The following is a 17,634-nucleotide window of genomic DNA, read 5'->3' as shown; positions in this document are numbered from 1 at the left end:
ATGGCAACTTCACCCTAATCAACCTCCGTAGGAGGTGAAGAACAATCTAATGAAGATGCTGTTACTCTCTCGCACTGGCTTTCTATTAAAGTTGATTAGCATGCGCTACTAACGGTGAGACCTCATCTCAATGGAATGTTTCCAAAAGATGACAAAGATTATTATAAGATACGAAAGCCGCTTGACTGCATAATGGGCAATAATGGGCCCAGGCAGTGTGAAAAATGGGTTTGCAAGAATGGTTTTTCAGTCTAAATGGAAGGAAAACACTTTCAGGAGGAAAAGGAAAAATGCGTTTCGAATGCAATATCGTGCAGGAATCAATAGCAGCGAGTTAAAGAGTAGAAATTTATCCTCATTTCCTATTCAGCCTAAACTTTATGCCAGAAAGTTTGCCGATAAGCTGTTTTATTGGAGTCAGAAAGTCTCTGTTCCAAATCTAAGTGGGCTGCTTATAGAAACAGCAATTTTAGGTATCGAAATGCTTTGGATATGAAGACAGATGTAAACAGGATGAAAGAAAATTATTAATGCAAGCTTCACTTTGCTGTTTCTGGAACTCAGTGTTAAGGGTCTGTTTAAATTAACCCTAACACTGTGTCTACACCAGATGCGACAGTCATCGCGTCGCAACAGCTAAAGTCTGTCTACACTGGATGCGACCATTGCAAATCATTTGAATTTTGTGTCAGTACGTCATAGATAGAATGAGGCAGCAGATTACTGTCAGGAATCTCGTGTACTTTCCGGAACTCATTTTCACCTGGTGGACAACAAACTGTCAAATGGACCATGTCTCGAGACCACAATATCAGAAATTTGAGAATTAGCAACTACCCAGAACACACTTTCAACTCCATGGCAAAAACAAAAACAAAACACTCAGAACACCTAAAGGCATAACAACACCCTGGCACTAAGAACATTAATGTATTTTCATAAATATTAAATGAACAGAATCTCTCCTCTCTTATACACAAATACTGTACACTCACTTTTCATGCATCTTCATGCGTCAACATCTGTAGATCTATTATTTGTAATTCGTATATCCATATCACAACAAATGCACACAAACCATACGAACAAGAACAATAAATTAGAAAGGAGCTTAGAGGGAAATATCAAATCATTTTTCCATGTCCCTAATAACTAAACGGTTGAATTCTGCCAACAACTTCTTCCCCAGAATAACAATTTAATTCCTAATAAACTGAACCAGTTTTAAGATCTAAAAAATATGAAAGTTCTAATGAAAGAAGGAACTTAATCATTAATAACTTTGAATATCATATGAATATTTTAGTAGCAATTATTCAACCCGTCTGAGTAAGAATTTATAATCTGTTCCATATATGCGACTAGACTTATTATTATGCTTATTACTTAAATTGAAAACAATTTATATGATTCTAAAAAATAAAATAAAAAAACAAACCCATAAATGCCGTCAAACTGGTTCCAAACTGGAGCCATCCATCCATCCATCATCTTCCGCTTATCCGGGGCCGGGTCGCGGGGGCAACAGTCTAAGCAGAGACGCCCAGACTTCCCTCTCCCTAGCCACTTCCTCCAGCTCTTCCGGGGGGACCCCGAGGCGTTCCCAGGCCAGCCGGGAGACATAGTCCCTCCAGCGTGTCCTAGGTCTTCCCCGGGGCCTCCTCCCGGTGAGACGTGCCTGGAACACCTCCCTGGGAAGGCGTCCAGGAGGCATCCGAAATAGATGCCCGAGCCACCTCAGCTGGCTCCTCTCGATGTGGAGGAGCAACGGCTCTACTCTGAGCTCCTCCCGAGTGACCGAGCTTCTCACCCTATCTCTAAGGGAGCGCCCAGCCACCCGACGGAGAAAGCTCATTTCGGCCGCCTGTATCCGGGATCTTGTCCTTTCGGTCATGACCCACAGCTCATGACCATAGGTGAGAGTAGGAACGTAGATTGACCGGTAAATCGAGAGCTTTGCCTTACAGCTCAGCTCCTTCTTCACCACGACAGACCGGTACAGCGACCGCATTACTGCAGAAGCTGCACCGATCCGTCTGTCAATCTCACGTTCCATCCTTCCCTCACTCGTGAACAAGACTCCAAGATACCTGAACTCCTCCACTTGAGGCAGGAACTCTCCACCAACCTGGAGTGGGCAATCCACCCTTTTCCGACTGAGAACCATGGCCTCGGACTTGGAGGTGCTGATTCTCATCCCAGCCGATTCACACTCGGCTGCAAACCGTCCCAATGCACACTGAAGGTCCTGGTCTGAGGATGCCAACACGACAACATCATCCGCAAAAAGCAGCGACGAAATCGTATGGTCCCCAAACCGGACACTCTCCGGCCCTTGGCTGCGCCTAGAAATTCTGTCCATAAAAATTATGAACAGAACCGGTGACAAAGGGCAGCCCTGCCGGAGTCCAACATGCACCGGGAACAGGTCTGACTTACTGCCGGCAATGCGAACCAAGCTCTTGCTCCGGTCGTACAGGGACCGAACAGCCCTAAGTAGGGAGCCGCCGACCCCATACTCCCGGAGCACCCTCCACAGGATGTCGCGAGGAACACGGTCGAATGCCTTCTCCAAGTCCACAAAACACATGTGGACTGGTTGGGCAAACTCCCATGAACCCTCCAGCACCCTGGAAAGGGTATAGAGCTGGTCCAGTGTTCCACGACCGGGACGAAAACCACACTGTTCCTCCTGGATCCGAGGTTCCACTATCGGCCGAATTCTCCTCTCCAGTACCCTGGCATAGACTTTTCCAGGGAGGCTGAGAAGTGTGATCCCCCTATAGTTGGAACACACTCTCCGGTCCCCCTTCTTGAAAAGAGGGACCACCACCCCGGTCTGCCAGTCCAGAGGTACTGTCCCCAACCGCCATGCGATGTTGCAGAGGCGTGCCAGCCAAGACAGCCCCACAACATCCAGAGACTTGAGGTACTCGGGGCGGATCTCGTCCACCCCCGGTGCCTTGCCACCGAGGAGCTTTTTAACTACCTCGATGACTTCAGCCCGGGTGATGGACGAGTGCCCCCCCGAGTCCCCAGCCACTGCTTCCTCAACGGAACACAAGTCGGTGGGATTGAGAAGATCCTCGAAGTATTCCTTCCACCGCCCGACGATATCCCCAGTTGAGGTCAACAGGTGCCCATCTCTACTGTAAACAGTGTTGGTAGGGCACTGCTTCCCCCTCCTGAGGCGTCGAACAGTTTGCCAGAATCTCTTCGAGGCCAACCGATAGTCCTTCTCCATGGCCTCACCGAACTCCTCCCAGGCCCGAGTTTTTGCCTCCACGACTACCCGGGCTGCAGTCCGCTTGGCCTGCCGGTACCCGTCAGCTGCCTCCGGAGTCCCACAAGCCATCCAGGCCCGATAGGACTCCTTCTTCAGCTTGACAGCATCCCTTACTTCCGGTGTCCACCACCGGGTTCGGGGATTGCCGCCTCGACAGGCACCGGAGACCTTACGGCCACAGCTCCGAGCAGCCGCAGCGACAATGGAGGTGGAGAACATGGTCCACTCGGACTCAATATCTCCAGACTCCCTCGGGATCCGGTCGAAGCTCTGCCGGAGGTGGGAGTTGAAGATCTCTCTGACAGGGGGCTCGGCCAAACGTTCCCAACAGACCCTCACAGTACGTTTGGGTCTGCCGAGTCTGTCCAGCTTCCTCCCCCGCCATCGGATCCAACTCACCACCAGGTGGTGATCAGTTGACAGCTCCGCCCCTCTCTTCACCCGAGTGTCCAAGACATATGACCGAAGGTCTGATGACACGACCACAAAGTCGATCATCGACCTCCGGCCAAGGGTGTCCTGGTGCCACGTGCACTGGTGGACACCCTTATGCTTGAACATGGTGTTCGTTATGGACAAACCGTGGTTAGCACAGAAATCCAATAACAGAACACCGCTCGGATTCAGGTCAGGGGGGCCGTTCCTCCCAATCACGCCCCTCCAGGTGTCACTGTCACTGCCCACGTGAGCGTTGAAGTCCCCCAGTAGAACTACGGAGTCTCCAGTTGGAGCACTTTCCAGCACCCCTCCCAGAGACTCCAAGAAGGCCGGGTAGTCCGCACTGCCGTTCGGCCCGTAGGCACAAACGACAGTGAGAGACCTATCCCCGACTCGAAGGCGCAGGGAAGCGACCCTCTCGTTCACCGGGGTAAACTCCAACACATGGCGGCTGAGCTGGGGGGCTATTAGCAAACCCACTCCTGCCCTCCGCCTCTCACCATGGGCAACTCCAGAGTGGTAGAGAGTCCAGCCTCTCTCAAGAAGTGTGGTTCCAGAGCCCAAGCTGTGCGTTGAGGTGAGCCCGACTATCTCTAGTCGGTACCTCTCGACCTCCCGCACAAGCTCAGGCTCCTTCCCCGCCAACGAGGTGACATTCCACGTCCCTAAAGCCAGATTCCGTGTCCAGAGATCGGGTCGTCGGGGGTCTCGCCTTCGACTGTCGCCCGATCCTCTATGCACCGGCCCCTTACGCTCCCTCCTGCAGGTGGTGAGCCCACAGGAGGGCGGCCCCACGTCACTCCTTCGGGCTAAGCCCGGCCGGACCCCATGGGGGAAGGCCCGGCCACCAGGCGCTCGCATACGGGCCCCAACCCCGGGCCTGGCTCCAGGGTGGGGCCCCGGCTGCGCCATGCCGGGCGACGTCACGGTCCTTGATTTTAAATCTGCCATAAGGGGTTTTATGAACTGTTCTTAGTCTGGCCCGTCACCAAGGACCTGTTTGCCTTGGGAGACCCTACCAGGAGCATATAGCCCCAGACAACATAGCTCCCAGGATCATTCGGGTACTCAAACCTCTCCACCACGATAAGGTGACAGTTCAAGGAGAGGCAAACTGGAGCCGAAGTTCCTGAAATAGTGATGATGTCATTGGTGTGTAAACCAATCCGCTCAAGGCAGGGAGTACAGGTTAAACAAGTCCCAGCTAAACGTCGGTTTAACACACTGAAGTAACTTGTTTTGCTAGTTCCCAGTGCTTCTAGACGTAGAATGTCCAGACAGCTAAACAAAACTTGGCAGACTCCAAATATATTACAATAGATTTAGTTATTAATTAAAGACTTAACATTATATTCAGACAAAAACTAAATTAATAATGCACTAAACAACCTGAACTCAGATTTCCTGCAAGTAACTTGTTACTTGCAGGAAAAGTAACTGCATTCAAACCAACCATTCATTTTAGAGCCAGACATGCTAGATAACAGTATTCATAACATGATAAAAAACCTCTCTGCCCAGCTGTAGTGTTTGTGAACAAGTACCGCGATAGACTTACCTTGTCTTTGTCCTCCACCAGGTCTATTAGCATATCATCTGGGTCCAGGATCCCCCCGTCCATATACTCCACATGGAGCGTGCGCACCAGGAATTCCCCATCCTGTTGAAAACAATAGATCCATTAGAAGTCCCCAGTTCAACAACAAAACAAAAGAGTAACGAGGAGTTTGAAAGTGAAAGTGACGTGACATACAGCCAAGTATGGTGACCCATACTCAGAATTCGTGCTCTGCATTTACCCCATCTAAAGTGCACACACACAGCAGTGAACACACACACACCATGAACACACACCCAAAGCAGTGGGCAGCCATTTATGCTGCGGCGCCCGGGGAGCAAATTTTTGATAATTATTGATATTGAGTGTCCAGGGAATATTTCTGCAGTGGTTTGGTTCTGACTGATTGAAAATCCTAGGACTAGTTTGTAGGTTTGAGAGTTAGGTCAATTTTACGGAAAAACGGTGCGTCGTAGAGTAAAAAAAGGCACAGAGCAATTTTGTTTGTACTATCCCAAGGCTAACAACGATGTATAGTTTTTCAGTCTACGTCTAGTTTGCAAAGATTGTTAAAATTAAATGTTAATTTGTCATTCAAAGATTTGATTAAATTATAGAAATGCGTATTTGCTAAATGCTGACGGCAAACGAGAAAGTGTTTGCCTTTCTATTACTAATAATAATTTAAAAAATGCAATCGTTATAATACTTTATGTATACATTTATTCCTTTATTTAACTGTTCTATCGGATTATTAGACAGACTTATATCCGTATTAGAAAGAACTGTTAATGACAGTAAACAAGAGGGAGAATATGAGCACTGTATGCTCTGCCGATGCTAGGGCTGCACAATGTGTCATTTAAGCATCGCAATGTACGAATCCACGATAGTCACATCACAGGATGTGCGATGTAGGTTGTCGTAGTTGTTCCGTTATTCATTAACTGTATGGGCTATTAAATTGATTAAATGTTAGTAAAGACTTCTATAATGATTAAAAAAAATATATATTATATATATAAAATAATATATTTCAAATCGCCTAAATTCGTTTGAACTTTCTATTCATTGAGAAGAAGAATTGCACTGTTTTCCACAGAAATATTAGTCTCAAAACTGCTTTCAAAATTAATAATAAGAAACGTTTCTTGAGCAGCAAATCAGCCTACTGTATTAGAATGATTTCTGAAGAATTATGTGACATGGAAGACTGGAGTAATGAAACTGAAAATTAAGCTTTGCATCACAGGAATACATTACATTTTAAAATATATTCAAATAGAAATATGTTGTTTTAAATTGTAATACATCACAAAACAGATAAAATGCGGTGATGATTTTTTTCCATTGACCCTGACAAGACAACAGGATGAGATGGGTTACAAGTTGAAGGAGAACTTCAGTTTATGGTGTGAACAAATACCATCATGTGTACACATGTAATCAGATAAGATAATCACAGTTGAGAGTTTGTCATAGTTTGAATCAGCTCATTACCAAACAAACCCGCCGAACGACTTTCCTACTTGAGCTGCGGTTTGGAAACTACTATAAATGTATTAAAAAATGTGTTTGGCTGATAATGCATGACATAACAGATCCAGATCCATGCCTTTTCAGTAGAAACCTCGATGAAACAGTAAACACACAATTTACAATCATCATGTCATGTAACCTTGCTGAATATCAAACAGCAGTCAACAAAACTGGTGCACTTTGATACAAACAATGGAAGTTATTTTGTAAAAACTGCATTATGTTTTATTTATTCATTTATTTTGAATTCAATTTAAACCCAAATCAAGTTCAGTCAAAACTGTGTGAATGATCTATGATCGTCTTAAAGACATCAAACAAACCAGTAATAATTTACACCATATGCCACCCAATTATTTAATACATTTTATGGAGTTACATTATAGCAAATGAAAAAAAAAAAATTTCAACATTTAATGAAATTACATATTCTTTTTCTGATACATAAAATAAGCTGCTAAAATTAATTTGCACGTTTTTTAATTAGGTCAGTCAACAAAATGTACAGGACTCGATAGAACAACTACACTTTATTTAAAATCTAAACTTTTTTAAAAACCTTAGATTAAACAAAGTGTATATAGTATAGTATAATGTTAAGCCACGTCAGAATCTGGGGCTATTTTCATGGCAAAAACTCAATTAATAATACAAATATCACATAAATACAATAAAACCAAGCGAACAGACGTAAACAGTAAGTAATATTATAATAAATATTATATTATAGCAATATATATATATATTTTAATTAACATACAATTACATTTCTAAAACCTTTTCAGGCAACTAATAGTGTAAGGATTTTGAAAAAAGATATACATCAAATCTAACATATTTAAGAATTAAATTAAATTGTACTAAATAAAGAATTGTACTATTTCTGTACTGAAAAAAATGGTGTTGGATACTTTGAAACAATTTTCACTCAAAATGTGCGATTCAATTTCACAAATAATTACAAAGAAACTACAAGCAACATTGAATTTAAAGGGGTCATATGATGCTTTTTTTAAAGAATTTGGTGTAACAGAATGTTGTCATGCTTCAATGTCCAAAAAACACATTATTTTTCAAATTCTCTTCATTATTGTAGGTCTTCTATGCCCCACCTCTCTCAAACGTGTCGTTTCCTACAAAGTCCCTCCTTCTGACAAGAGCAGTCTGCTCTGATTGGCCAACTGACCCATTGCATTGTGATTGGCCGATCACAGCAAGCACTCATCAGAAATGTAACTTTCCATAATCGTGAGCTTTATCTTACAAAATAAATGTAAAGACAGTTAATAAAGTCCTCAGGTCAAGCCCGAAAGGGGAACAGATTGTTGTGACTTTAGTCTTTACAACTTTACAGATCTTCTTTATTCACCAAGAGCTTGTAACAGTCCAAAGAGAAAGGAAAAATTGAAATCGCATCATATGACAGAAATTTTGATTTAATATTATTTTGAAAAACATATTCCAATAATCTGTTTTTAATTATTATTTATAAACTTTGAAAAAAAAAAAAATTGTCACTGATCATGACTCCTTTGTCGGGATGGTCAGAAGATCTTCTAGCTTAAACTGAAGAATACTGTAGGTTTATCTTTGCAAACAAGTAAAAACTCTGTAGAAGTTCAAAAGAAAACCAGTGCTCAAAAAAAACTCCATATTTGTTCATCAAAGCAGCTTCAAATCTCAAAGAAACACTTTAAAATGGAAGCTGATACCATCTGAGCACAGGGGAAAAAAAGCAGTTCCTCCAATCCAGAATGAAAAATCAACTCAGATTAACACACACTGGTATTCTTTTTTTGTTACAATTCTCCACCTCAGTCTCAGCAGGAAGCAGCGGTCTACATCCACCCTGCTGGTGTGGAAAAGTTTTCATGCTGTTCAGGCAGATATGTCCATCTGATGGGACAGTTTTCAGCTTCATGAAACCATCTGAGCAACATTTGCCATGGAAGAACTCACCTGGTGCTTTTTTACTGTACATACACCCTTTATACTTGGGGGGGGGGGGGGGGCACATGGTCCAACAGCTGAGGTACAAGCTTCCCACAGCAAAAAACTGTAAATATGAATTCAGATTCATTATCAGTAATATTACATTATACCAATGACATGGAAATATGGAGTATGGGTGAAACTATATGACCTAAACTATCTTGTTCGGTCTTGATCAATGTTTTTCCACAACAAATCATCAAAACGACATGAGAAACCAAACACACAAGGTTTGATTACCTGTGCATGAAACGGCAGGAAGTTCTGAGAAGTTGTTTGGTCTCAAATGTCAAACACAACCAGTAATCAGTCTCTCCATCTATGAGAACTGAGAAGTCATTTCAACATCCATTAACTGTAAATGATTCCTCAGAGCTACAGTCTTTAAATAGGGAGATTTTCTTTTTTTTTTTTTGCTAAGACAAGCACATTATGATTTATTTTGTGTACGGGTTAATAATCTGAAGAAACTCCTAACACAAAGTATTAAATGTCAGCATAACTCATCCTGCATGGTTTATGCTACAATTGTGCTCAAGTGACTCATTGCACTTACATTTTTTTGATAAACTGACTGAAAAGACTTGCATTTTGTCATCATTTATTACACAATGGCATTTTTACATTTGCTTTGACCTTACAGTTATTAATAAATCAACGCTAAACTGTCTCAACAACATTTGCAAACAATTTCACCTTCATAACCTGAAGTGTTCCCAAGAGAACCAGGATTTTCAACAAGAAAAAAAAAATGACAGGATGGTGAAATGTGAGTAAATGGAACAGTTTTTGGAGCAGAGGTGTTGAAAAATAAGGTTTGGGCTTATACTCTACTTTTAGAGGGTTTAGATGATACCAAAATTAAAAAATAACTTCAGAAGCTGAGAAATTCTGAAAAGAGATTGTATAGACAAACTGTTCTTCTTTGGAAAACAAGCACAGATGAACAGTTGACAATAAAATACCAGTAACATGCATTAATGATGTAAATACGGTCAATATATAGTGATTGCATATAATGATTGCATTTTGTCAGCCGTATTGCTTAAGGCCTTAGACTTTCTATCACGTGATAAAACAGAAAAAGAGAAAACTACAGACACACTGGACTCACACTTGTTCTGTAAAAAAAGAAACAGTTCACACAAAAATAAATGTTTGCTGAAAATGTATTCACACTGAATGGGTGCCATCAGAATGGGAGTCCAAACAGCTGATAAAAACATCACAATAAGTCACAAGTAGTCCACACAACTCCAGTCAATCAATTAACATCTTAAGTGAAAAGGTGCATATTTCTGAGAAACAAATGAAACTGAAAAAGTGACGTGACATTGAGCCAAGTATGGTGACCCATACTCAGAATTTGTGCTCTGCATTTAGCCCATCCAAAGTGCACACACACACAGCAGTGAACACACACCTGGAGCAGTGGGACGCAATTTATGCTGCGGCACACAGGGAGCAGTTGGGGGTTCGGTGCCTTGCTCAAGGGCACCTCAGTCATGGTATTGCATGACTCAAACCCACAACCTTAAGGTTAGGAGTCAAACTCTCTAACCACTAGGCCACGACTTCATTAACAAGATTTTGAATTTAAAGGCCATGTTGGAGGTTAACTATCACTTTCGATTAATGGGTACATAAATCACTTAAGATATGTATATCATTTTTAAAATGTCTCAAAAATGGTCTTAAAAGACCTATTTTTTAAGTTTTTGGTATTAACGTTTTTTTTACGCAACTCAGTGATGACGTCACATTGGGGAGAAGTTGAGGAAAGGTAGCCTCAGCCAAGTATGATGCCGTGTTCCAGGCAACCCGTAACCCATGTTTTCCCAAAGTGAAACCCGTGAAAGTGCACTGGAACAGCAATTAAACCCGTGACTTCCCACCAGTGAACTCGTATCTTGTACTAGATCGATGTACTCCGAGTTCTGAGGTCACACAGCACGCGAAACAACAATGACAGCCCCTACGAATAATTAGATAATAATTAAAAAGTGGTAAACATTGAAAAAACGATTTTAAGTCAATGTAACGTTGCAATAAAATACATTATCTAGTTACAATTCCTTGCGCTCAGAAAGTTTGGCGTAACTTGCCTGGAAGTCGTTAGTAGTGGTATGAAATAGTGATTACGAGCTCAAAAACCTGACTGGGATGAGGAAGAGGTGGCACGAACCAACACGTATGATGGCCCGCTGCTGTATAATTTCAATCAAGCCGGCCGTGAGAGGGCAAATGAGGAACTGCCAAGAACTGATGTCCATCAAATCCTATGCATGGTCCGAGGAGAATGAGTGGAGAGTTGATGAAGTGTCCTGGTGAGTTGCTATCATTTAGCATCACAGCAATGAGCACTGAAGATAGTCTACAAGCAGCAGTGTACAATAACGACACACACACACATATATATACACACACACACACACACACATATACACATTTTCAGCAAATTTTAATTTTGGGGTGAACTATAACTTATAACCTATTGGACCATCCTATTGCATTGTGACATTTAAAGCCAAAGCAATTTGTTGTAGTGATGGCTGCTGACGATGAAGGCTTTGTGCTCTTGGAAGTGTGCCACTTGCAGTGATCTCAGCAGTGCTGCCTGCCAAGTCAGCTCTCCAGCCATCCTCAGAGGTTAAAAGAGGCCTGACAGAGTCCAGCTATGGCAGGATAATAAAGAAGTTTTCCTCTGCTGTCGGTGAGGTAATCTCAACCGGTGTGTGAGATCTTGCTGTACACGTAAACATTATGGAGCGGAACAGATAGTTTTACTTCCCTGTGGACTACTAACTATTTTCAAAAGCATTGCAGTAGCTCAGCAGGTTGAAAAGGGTGGATTTACCAGTAACAGTTTTCCTTTAAAAAAAAAAAAACACGTTTGTTTTACACCAAATTTAATAAAATGTTATCCAACTCAATTTCACCATTTTTTTTTATTTCTCAACCTCTCCCCTCCTAACACCTGAAGAGACCACTTTTTTCTGTGTTTTTCAACTTTAAAATGGTCTGCCAATTGCAATAAATAACGAAAAAAAGCATTGTTCTTTCTTTAATATATCATATAGATTTATACAGTAGTTATTTCAATAAAGATATATTGCCCCCCTTAGCTTCAATGTACACTACTGTTCAAAAGTTTGGTTACTAAAATCATACAACTGGCAACACAATTGAACATAAAATATGCAAAGATTTTGATTTTCTGATCGTTACAAAGCACAACCACTGCAAATACACGCTGCATCCTAAATGGAACTGGAGAAGATCTAAACGGGCAGCCAAAAATTGTAACTGTGCAGCCCTGGTAGAGTTAACCTTAACTTATTCAAATAATCATTCAGCGACATTAACTAAATGGGACCCTGCCCTTCATGAATAATTCATAATGTGATTACATTGTTGATATCATTATAAATCGGCCATACCATAAACTAATAACAACTCATATCTCAAAGTAAGTGTAAAATAAAACATCAATCCATAGCAGTCACATTAGCATCTCAAAATTTGCAACTAACATCAACACAAATTGCCCATTTGTTATGCGAATATGCACAAGGTCTAATCAAGGAAAACTGCATCATGGATGCACCGCTATCATAGATGATGGGCTCAATCCTTCAGTGACGCATGAGACCTGAGAGGTGGGTTGACAGAATAGATAAAGCTCCCACGTCTACCTGGCACCATCCAATCCCATCCCATCCCATCCGACTGTACCAATCTCAGCCGATAACGTCCATCAGTCAGGCATACTAAAACCTCCCATAAATTCAGCCTTCTCAGCCCAAGAGCCAAGACAAAATTAATCAAACACAGCCTGCCACCTGCATTTGGAGATAGGCAGCGATTAATGACACGGCTGTGTTCATCAAGTAAATCCTGCTTTATTTCAACAGGAATTTAGTGCAGAAGCTGGACAAAAGGAATAGAACAGTTAACGGTGACCAACCATTGCAGTATTAAATAGGACTGGTGATCACAAAGGAAAACACAAACAGGTTCTGATTCCAAAGATCCCCTCTATAGTGGAATAGAGTTGAGATGTGTTTGTTTATTTCTAAATTAATGACAAAATTAAGAAGATCTGAGTATCGCGTTAATTAATTAGAAGATCTTAAAACTGCACTACTTATTATTAAGCAGCAATATTTCACCCATTATAACCTAGAACAGGGATACTCAAATCTGGCTCACGAGATCCACTTTCCTGGGACTTTTATTTTGACGGCACTAAGAGCGGCAGTGCCTGAGCGCACTCTTGTTTACTGTCTTTGTTAACAGTTCTGTCTAATATGGATAGAAGTCTGTCTAATAATCAAATAGAACAGTTAAACAAATGAGTTAAGCTATACAAAAAAGTATTGTAACGATTGCTTTTATATTATTAGTAACAGAAAGGCAAACGTTATAATACTTTAGCGTTTGCCGTCAGCATTTAGCAAATACGCATTTATATCATTTAAAAAAATCTTTGAATGGCTAATGAACATTTCATTTCACAAACCTTGCAAACTTAGTTGAATCCAGCTGTGAGATCTTGTAAAGTGTGTATGTGTATCTAGCATGATGGCATGTTCTCTGTGTGAGGTTCTGTCTGTGTGAACTGAATGCTTTAAACTCGTGAATTCAAATTATGCTGCGCTTTATTCATTTGCCCACTGTCATATTCATGAAATTTCCTCTGTGTGCTGTATGTGAAATGAGTTTTACCCTGACTTTATTTGAAAAATCTGATTCCCAATGCACACAAACTTCCCAGAATACAGAGTGCCCCGTTGGTAACAGTTTACTTCCTTTTTAATTATATTTTTATTAAATATTTATGTATTTGTAAAAAATCCTTTGTCATCTAAAGTATAAGTATGTTTAATTTACAAAAAAAAAAAAAAAAAAAAAAAAATTAATCCTTTGACAAATGATTTCGAATTTCTTAAATATTAATAAATAAAAATAATAATAATAATAATTATATAGGCTTCATATCGGCTATCGGAACCCTGCTTTCCAAGATATCGGCATCGGACATCAAAAAAACAATATCAGCCAACCACTAATTCTGAACAATCATGACTTTTACTTATAAAAATGTCAAATACTGCAAATAACAAACACCAAAATAAATGTAAACAATGCAAAAGTAATCACCAAATAAACGGTCTACTAGAACACATTTTACACTTTTAAGTTATGATTAAAAGAAAGATTACTAAGAGCATGTTTTACAAGAAAATGCTATTTCTGTCTTTTTACTTTACTTTTTTTTTTTTTTTTTTTTACTGTCATAAACATTCACACCAAAGTGAAGTGAAAGTCACTTCTGGTAACAGGTCTTTCAGTAGCCGACCTAATTTCCCAGACATATACTCTGCAGTCTTAAATATCATATTTGCATGTTTAAGGCGCTGGACAAAACTTTTACTCCGGTATAAGAATACAGAAATGTCTAGCGATACTGAATATTCAAAACATTAGCCAGAAATCTGAAAAATGTCAGTGTTGACAGCTTGAGGTCACATGATCTGCGGACACACCCTGTTACCAATCGTACTATAGTGAAGGATTCCGTTTGGTATAGAAACGTCAGCACGGCATACGTAATATTAATGAGCTCCGATTTCCTTCTCAGGCAGCCTTAAGTGGGGTCTAATTAATAATCATGAGCCATGCCTTCGTCATAGTAGGATTCGCTACCCCGGTAAACAGGTGTAGTTTTTTTTCAATAATTCAAAACAATTGTCTCAAAGTAATCATATTTAAACTATCCACAGTGAATATGATACAATAGTTATACAATATTGTTTATCTGTTTTTCAAACTTAAAAACAAAGCGTTACCTGTTCAATAATCTTCTTGTATCTTAGAGTGGCTTGATCAATCAAATCCCGTACCATCCAGCTGTCTTTACACGGGACGACAATCCTCGTTTCCCCGAAATTTACAGTCACTTTCATCGTAACTGCGTCATCAAACGTTCAAATATCCCCGTGGTTTGTTTACAGATTCACAGATTCTCTTAAACCGAGCGCAGAAAAGACAACAGGTGTCATCGGTCAACTGTTACAGGTGATCTTCTTTCTCTTTGAAGTGCTACGAAAGATTGAGTAAGCCAGTACTAAGTCCATGAACGGAATAAGTGTTCAGTGGTCATTCCAAACCACAGTTGGAACAGAATTAAAAGTCCTGGATGACAGAGAAAAGTCTCGATATATCTTTCCCGAGTTCACGCGCGCTGACGTCCAGAGTGAAACCGGAAGCTGGAGAGTGAATAACTCTGACTGTCGTGATTGACGGCCTGCTTTATTCAAGCTAGTTCATAGAGAATCGTTACTGCTGAAAAGAGGGAGTACTCTCGCTGCTAAATAGCTTGCCAAAGAATGAATAAGTAGTACTAAAGACTGACAGGGAAATGTTCTGAATCTTAGTGAATAAAAATAGAGCTTCTCCTTGCTTGTCACTAAGTAATCCCTTATAATGTCGTTTGCATATTCAAAATATACAGAAATATCAAAGGAGGAGGAGATCTTCCTTTAAAAGATGGATGGAGTTTTTGTTTGTTTTGTGTTCCATTTGTTTAACTTTTAATACGTTTGTAATTGGTTGTTTAATTGCAGGTTCCAGTTGTGACTACATGCCCCACTATTACCAAAACTTTTTATATAAACTGGATCTTTTTCCTTGGAAACAACAGTGGAAATAGCTGTTTTGTTGCAGAGACTTTATGGTATGTATGCAGAAATGTATTATTAAATGTAAAGGTTTGAGAAATATCATTTGACTGTGAAGATGTGCAATCAAATTAGTTGTAAAGTGCATCTAAATAAAAGGGACCTATTATGCAAAATTCACCTTAAAATTTATGCATTTAGCAGACGCTTTATCCAAAGTGACTTACAGGGCATTCAGGCTAACAGTTTTTACCTATCCTGTTTATATTATATATAATATTAATATATAATATATATTTATATATCTGTTAACATGTTTATATCATCGCCAGAGCAGGCCCATGTGTATTTACAGAGACCATAGCTATGTTGTTATTTTTATTTTCAACCCAAAAATGCTCACCATCTGTATAATTCATAAACGCACATTTATTGCTTCTTAAAATAAATAATGACATAGCTCTGGTCTCTGTGAATACAGTCAGAGACAATGGTAGCCTTAGCCACATTAGCCGTGCTGCATTCATTTATTATTTTATTATTAGCCGTGCTACATGCTATAAAGCACATTCAGAAAGGCGAATAAAATATAAAGCATACTTATGTGTTCTGGATATGAAGTTGGATCACAAACAGTTGGTACTGATCCATCTTTGAGAATTCTATTAGTTGACTTGAGGTTATGAGGTTATGTTTGGGCCTTATACAATACAAATCTAGAACATCATTATGGAGTAGTTGGAAGATGTTAGCCCCGACTGGCCCGTTTAGCCCTTGCATGTACAGTGGAAATGTGGGAAAATAATTTCTGACTGGCATAACTGAACAAATCAAACAAATGTGAACATGGAACGGTGAGGCTCCCTTCAGGGACCCATGGGCTGCACCCCAGTCAAGCCCAAGGGTTAAGTCCGGCCATGGCTCTGTGACTCATTCTTCAGTTTCATTACAGGAGTACCCGAAGCACAAGCTTTATAGGCTCCACCCTTTTCTGGAAGGGGGCGGGGAGAAGCAGCTCATTCGCATTTTAGACATACACGAAAACAGCGTGTTTCTGCGCACACCCAAAAAGGGTAATTTTGGGCATGGTATAGTAAATGATCTGTGTAATCTGAGCTGAAACTTCATAGACACATTCTGTGGACACCAGAAACTTAAATTACATCTGGTAAAAAAGTGGTAAAAAGGTCCCCTTTGTTTCCACTATAGACCTCTGGTTACCATTCACATCCTGTCTATTATATGAATAACAAACAAAATTTCCCAAACTGTAGACTCTAGACATTCTTTTTGAAATATTAGTTCACAGTCCACAGGCTCTGCATAAAGACAATGGGTTATTCTCAGAGGACTACTGTGTGTCCCATTTGGCAAGTGTTTCATTGACCCAATTATACCATCAACCTTCCTCTACACCCTTCCAGTCCTATAATCATCCATACACATGAAGATGTGACGTCTTTAGTCTTCTCACAGTTTGAATAAATTCTAAATAGCATTCATGTTCTGTGATCAGAATCAGAAAGAGCTTTTTTACAAGGAATTTGTTTTGATTACATAAGCTTCCAGTACACAGAGACAACAACACAGACCAAAAAAAAAAAAAAAACCTTTGCAACTAAACAAGTGTATAAACAATTGTGCTATAAATGGTAATGGAATATGATTGAGTAAGATGCAAGGATGTACTGGGATGGAGTTGTAACAAATAAATATAAGGATATTTCACATTTTTATTGATTGCCTGGGGGAAGAAACTGTTCTTGTGCCTGACTGTCCAGATGGCAAAAATTCAAAGATGGTGTAACTTGGATGTGAGGGATCCAGTGTGATTTTCTGAGCCCTTTTCCTCACTCTGGATTTATACAGTTCTTGAAGGGTGGGCAGGGGAGTACCAATAATTGATTAGTTGATTAGTTCAGATTAATTATGCTGTATTTTTTTATTGCCCCCCAGACTAGAAGTCTTAAACTACTATTCAATGGTTTGGCATCAGTAAGATTGGTTTTATATTTTTAAGTGTTTTAATCACAAATACAACTAAACAGTAATATTATAATTTTTTGTTCAATTTAAAATACATGTTTCCTGTTTTGATATAATTTAAATGTAATGTATTTCTGTTATAATTTATTTCT

General features: G+C 40.2%; 1 protein-coding gene across 1 annotated transcript in view; it reads right to left on the bottom strand.

Moving 5' to 3' along the window:
* The window catches only part of LOC127990713 (partitioning defective 3 homolog B), a 159,970-nt gene extending 144,860 nt beyond the window's left edge, over nucleotides 1–15,110 (bottom strand). The window contains exons 1-2 of the mRNA XM_052591522.1: nucleotides 14,666–15,110; nucleotides 5,283–5,384 (exon numbers count right to left, since the gene is read on the bottom strand). Coding sequence (XP_052447482.1) covers nucleotides 5,283–5,384; nucleotides 14,666–14,782 — 219 coding nt within the window. The 5' untranslated portion in view covers nucleotides 14,783–15,110. The remainder of the gene's footprint in view (nucleotides 1–5,282; nucleotides 5,385–14,665) is intronic.
* Nucleotides 15,111–17,634: the final 2,524 nt, after the last annotated feature.

The sequence above is a fragment of the Carassius gibelio genome, chromosome A1 (assembly GCF_023724105.1).
Source record: "Carassius gibelio isolate Cgi1373 ecotype wild population from Czech Republic chromosome A1, carGib1.2-hapl.c, whole genome shotgun sequence".
NCBI lineage: Eukaryota > Metazoa > Chordata > Actinopteri > Cypriniformes > Cyprinidae > Carassius > Carassius gibelio.
This window is presented reverse-complemented; position numbering and strand designations above follow the sequence as displayed.